This window comes from Mesocricetus auratus, unplaced genomic scaffold (assembly GCF_017639785.1).
Source record: "Mesocricetus auratus isolate SY011 unplaced genomic scaffold, BCM_Maur_2.0 Super-Scaffold_100007, whole genome shotgun sequence".
Classification (NCBI taxonomy): domain Eukaryota; kingdom Metazoa; phylum Chordata; class Mammalia; order Rodentia; family Cricetidae; genus Mesocricetus; species Mesocricetus auratus.
In genome coordinates, this window is record NW_024429191.1 from 37697991 (window position 1) to 37701937 (window position 3947).

At 43.3% G+C, this 3947-nt stretch overlaps 1 protein-coding gene across 1 annotated transcript; it reads right to left on the reverse strand.

Annotated features, from left to right (window-relative positions):
* Positions 1 to 2076: 2076 nt before the first annotated feature.
* On the reverse strand, positions 2077 to 3030 carry LOC101834880 (olfactory receptor 2T27-like). Its single transcript, XM_013111548.1, has one exon. The coding sequence runs from the start codon at positions 3028 to 3030 to the stop codon at positions 2077 to 2079; it is 954 nt and encodes a 317-aa protein (XP_012967002.1).
* Positions 3031 to 3947: the final 917 nt, after the last annotated feature.

Below are 3947 nucleotides of genomic sequence, written 5' to 3' on the forward strand. Positions count from 1 at the left end.
TTTGAGTCAAAGCATCTGTTAGTTCCCTTATTTCTCTGTTAGTTTTCTGTCTGGAAGACCTGTCCACTGGTGAGAGTGGGATGTTGAAGTCTCCCACTATGAGTGTATGGGGTTTGATGTGTGATTTAAGCTTTAGTAATGTTTCTTTTACAAATGTGGTTTTCTTGGCTTTCTTTAAGGGATTTATTGATTTCTTCCAATTTTTTGTTTGCTTTTTCCTCGTTTTCTTTAAGGGAATTTTTCATTTCCTCTTTAAAGGTCTCTATCATCTTCATAAAGGTTTTTAAGGTCATTTTCTTCTGCTTCTTCTGTGTTGGGATGTTCAGGTCTTGCTGTTGTAGAACCAGTAGGTTCTGGTGGTGCCATGTTGCTCTTTAGGTTGTTGAATGTATTCTTGCACTGGCGTCTGCCCATCTCTTCCTCCAGTCAGTGCAGGCAGTGACTGTGCCTCTTGGTCTGATTGGTGCAGTAGCTGTCTGTGTCTCATGGAGTCACCAAGGTTGCAGGGGTTTGGGTATGGAGTAGGACTTCTAGATTGCAGGGATCGAGGGGGGAGCGGCACAGCCTGCCCTCAGGAGCCTTGCCTGCTGAAAGGCTAGTGTGGCTGAGATGGGTGGGCAAGGGGCCCGGGCTTTTGCTCCAGGACCTAGTGCCTAGAGATGGGGGCTGTCCAGCTGGGAGGGCGGTCACTCACCTCTTGGTCTTATTGGCAAAGTCCCTGTCTGTCTGTGGTCTTATTATTCTTTATGAGACAGTGTCTCATTTTCCCTAGGAAACTTTGAACTTGCTGTGTAGTCAGGAAAGACCTGAGATTCTGGTTCTTCCTGCCTCCACGTCACAATTTTTGGGATTACAAGTATGTGCCACCATGCCATGTCTCTTGTTTTTATCCCTTTGAATAGTGACATCTTTTGTAATTAGTTGACCACCAATTTCAGTGTATGGGATGCATGTGTTTCTCTGTATGGGAGTGGCCATTTGTTTCCCACCCACCTCTTCCTTTTTCCTTTGTAGTTATGGTGGGCAAAGGTTTCTTGCCTGATTGACACTGCAAAGCTTTGCTTTCCTTCGTTTGGATTTCTTGTTTCTCTTATTTTCTCATCTTTAATTCTGCCTTTCGTGAAGCAGACAAGAGAATTCAGGTACTGCTTCTTTAGATAGAGCAGTTCTGCAAACTTGCTTTGTTGAGAAAGAAGACAAAACCACTACAAAATGTTGGAACCATTAGAAGATGTGACTGATACTGAGAAGAGAGAGGGAACACTTAAGGAGGGTCACTGGTCACATTTAAATTTTGCTGCAATTTTTTAAGCCCAGCAAGTTGTTACAATTTCACAAATTGATTTTCTCTCTTTTTATGCTTGTGGTTAAATACTGTCTACCTTTTGTTTTGCCACATTTATTTTTAAGAGCATGTGATTGTGCTGTTGACAGTAAGAAGATGGAGGCCTGCAATACTCAGTCTCTGCTCCATATTATGGGACTTTATTTTTGCTTGTTTCACTTAAAAGCGACATGCTTATATGAAAATTCCATCTACCATCTTCAGAAAGCACACTGAGTATCATCAATAATTGGAAATGAACACACCCATTATTTTGATAAATATAAATAGTGCTGTCCTAATGACTGATGAAAAGGGAATTCACTCCTATTCCTGCTAAATGTAATCAGGAATGCATTCAGTTAGAACAAAGAAGAATTTAATTGCATAAATAATTTCCAGGGATTAAGTGAGAGTAAAAAAAATGAAAAGGAAGCATCAACAGGACCATATCTAAATTAGCAATATAGGGCCGAGAGAATAACAAATAGGTTCTTGACTTGTAATTCAGTGAATTAAGGAACCCTTTATCTTTTCACAGATGTTATTGTCAAAATCCATGTAATTTTACAAATAAATAACTCTCATTAAGGTTTTGCTCAACTGAAGTCAGCACAATGGAACTAAGAACAACAATATTCCAACAAGTTTCAGTTTCTGTGAGTCTTATACATTCCTTTCCCACAATGTTCTATTTCCAATTTGGATTCAAGTTAACTTGCATTTACCTCTAAGATGAAGGCTGGGGCACTTCACTGGAGAGACCTGGCACTGTCACGGTTGCAGCATCTGCCAGAGCACTTTTGTAGGGCTCCTACCACTTCTTTGTTTCTCAGGCTGTAGATGAGAGGGTTGAGCATAGGGGTCACTATTGTGCCCAGCACGGCTCCTACCTGGTCTTGGTCAGGTGTGTGGGAAGAAGTGGGTGTCATATAGATGAAGATGGCCTGGCCAAAGTAGAGACTCACAACAGTCAGGTGGGAGGAACAGGTGGCCAGGGCTTTATTCCTCCCCTTGGGAGAGTTCATCCTGAGGACGGTGAGGAATATGAGGGTATAGGAGGTCAGAATCAGAGCGAATGGGGTCAGGAGGAAGATTATAGTTGACACAAGCTTCACCATCTCGTAGATTGATGTGTCCACACAAGACATCCTCAGAATGGCGGGCATCTCACAGAAGTAATGATTGATCTTCCTGGAGCCGCAGATAGGGAAATTCATGGGGTAGATGGTATGAACGAGGGCTGCACCAATGGCTCCGATCCAGGTGGAGGCGGCCATCTTCAGACAGACCTTGGGACTCATGAGTATGGTGTATCGCAGAGGGTTACAGACAGCCACATAGCGGTCATAGGCCATTAGTGTCAGTAAGATGCACTCAGCAAGGCCAAGGGTGAGGAAGGAAAACATCTGAGTGGCACAGGCAAAGAAGGAGATGTTCTGCCTCCCGGTGAAGTAGTTGGTGGCCGCCTTGGGCACTGTGCTGGAGATGTAAGCCAGGTCAATGAGAGACAGCTGACTGAGCAGGAAGTACATGGGGGTGTGAAGTCGGGGGTCCAGCCAGATGAGGAGTATCAGGATGGAATTCCCAGCAGAAGCCAAGGTGTAGATGAAGAGGATGAGGAAGATGAGGAGGTTAGGGTACCTGCAACTGGGAAAGAGCCCCAGCAGGATGAAATCAGCTGTAGTTTTATTCTTCAGGTCCATATTTTCATTCAGAATTTCTTATAACAATGGAAAATCTACAATGGTAAAATAAAGGTATTGCAGAGAAAGCATTTGGCTTGATCAGTGCCTCAGCTCTATCATCCTGGGGCTGTGACTCTGGAAGGACAGGTTTCCACAGGAGAGGTGTTAGGGTAAGGCACAGGATCAGGGAACAGGGAGCAAGAAATAGGGAAGGAGATGGGCATCAGGATCGGTAATGGAAAATCCCAAGTGGCAGTTATTATAGCCAGTTAAAAACAAATCACTACAAGAACAGCCTGTACTTATCAGAGAGGTTCAAGATGTGTTAACTGTGGCAGCTGTTAGATGACCTGAAGCTAAATCTCAGGTAATAGATAAGTCAGCTATATTCTATCCCAAACCTGCATTCTGAGTTTCAGGCCACACACAACATCCCTTTACCAACTACAGAGTTAAAAACAGTAACAGAAATGTGGCTAAGGACTTCCACGTTTGGTCTGAGCAGTGGGAGCATGGTGCTCAAATGATGCCCGCTAACTCATGCAGATCAGTTTTCATGCCCAATTCAAGAAAAGCTATAGCCACCCCCATGACACGGGCCACCAATTTGTCATTCTTTGCCTTCTTTGTCCCTTTCAGGATGTGCTGTCCTTTCTCTGCCCACTCCCCAAACATTTGCTTTACTTTTCTCTGCTCCCAGTCTTGGTTTTATCTGGGGCTGTACCTCATAGAGACACTCCAAGGACCAAGATATTTCTCCTTTTGTCCAGTAACAGAGACACATTAAAATTTCACCCTATTGAAATATTTTTACCTAGGACTTGGCAAGATCATAGCCTACAGTTATTCTGACTAGAACAAATTAATAATTAGTCCCTTGATGATAACCTCTAACACAATTATTCCTTCCTCCCATCTTTGATGGTTTATTATTT

Coding starts and splice junctions, on each gene's coding strand:
- LOC101834880 (XM_013111548.1), bottom strand. CDS start 3,030: ATGGACCTGAAGAATAAAACTACAGCTGATTTCATCCTGCTGGGGCTC.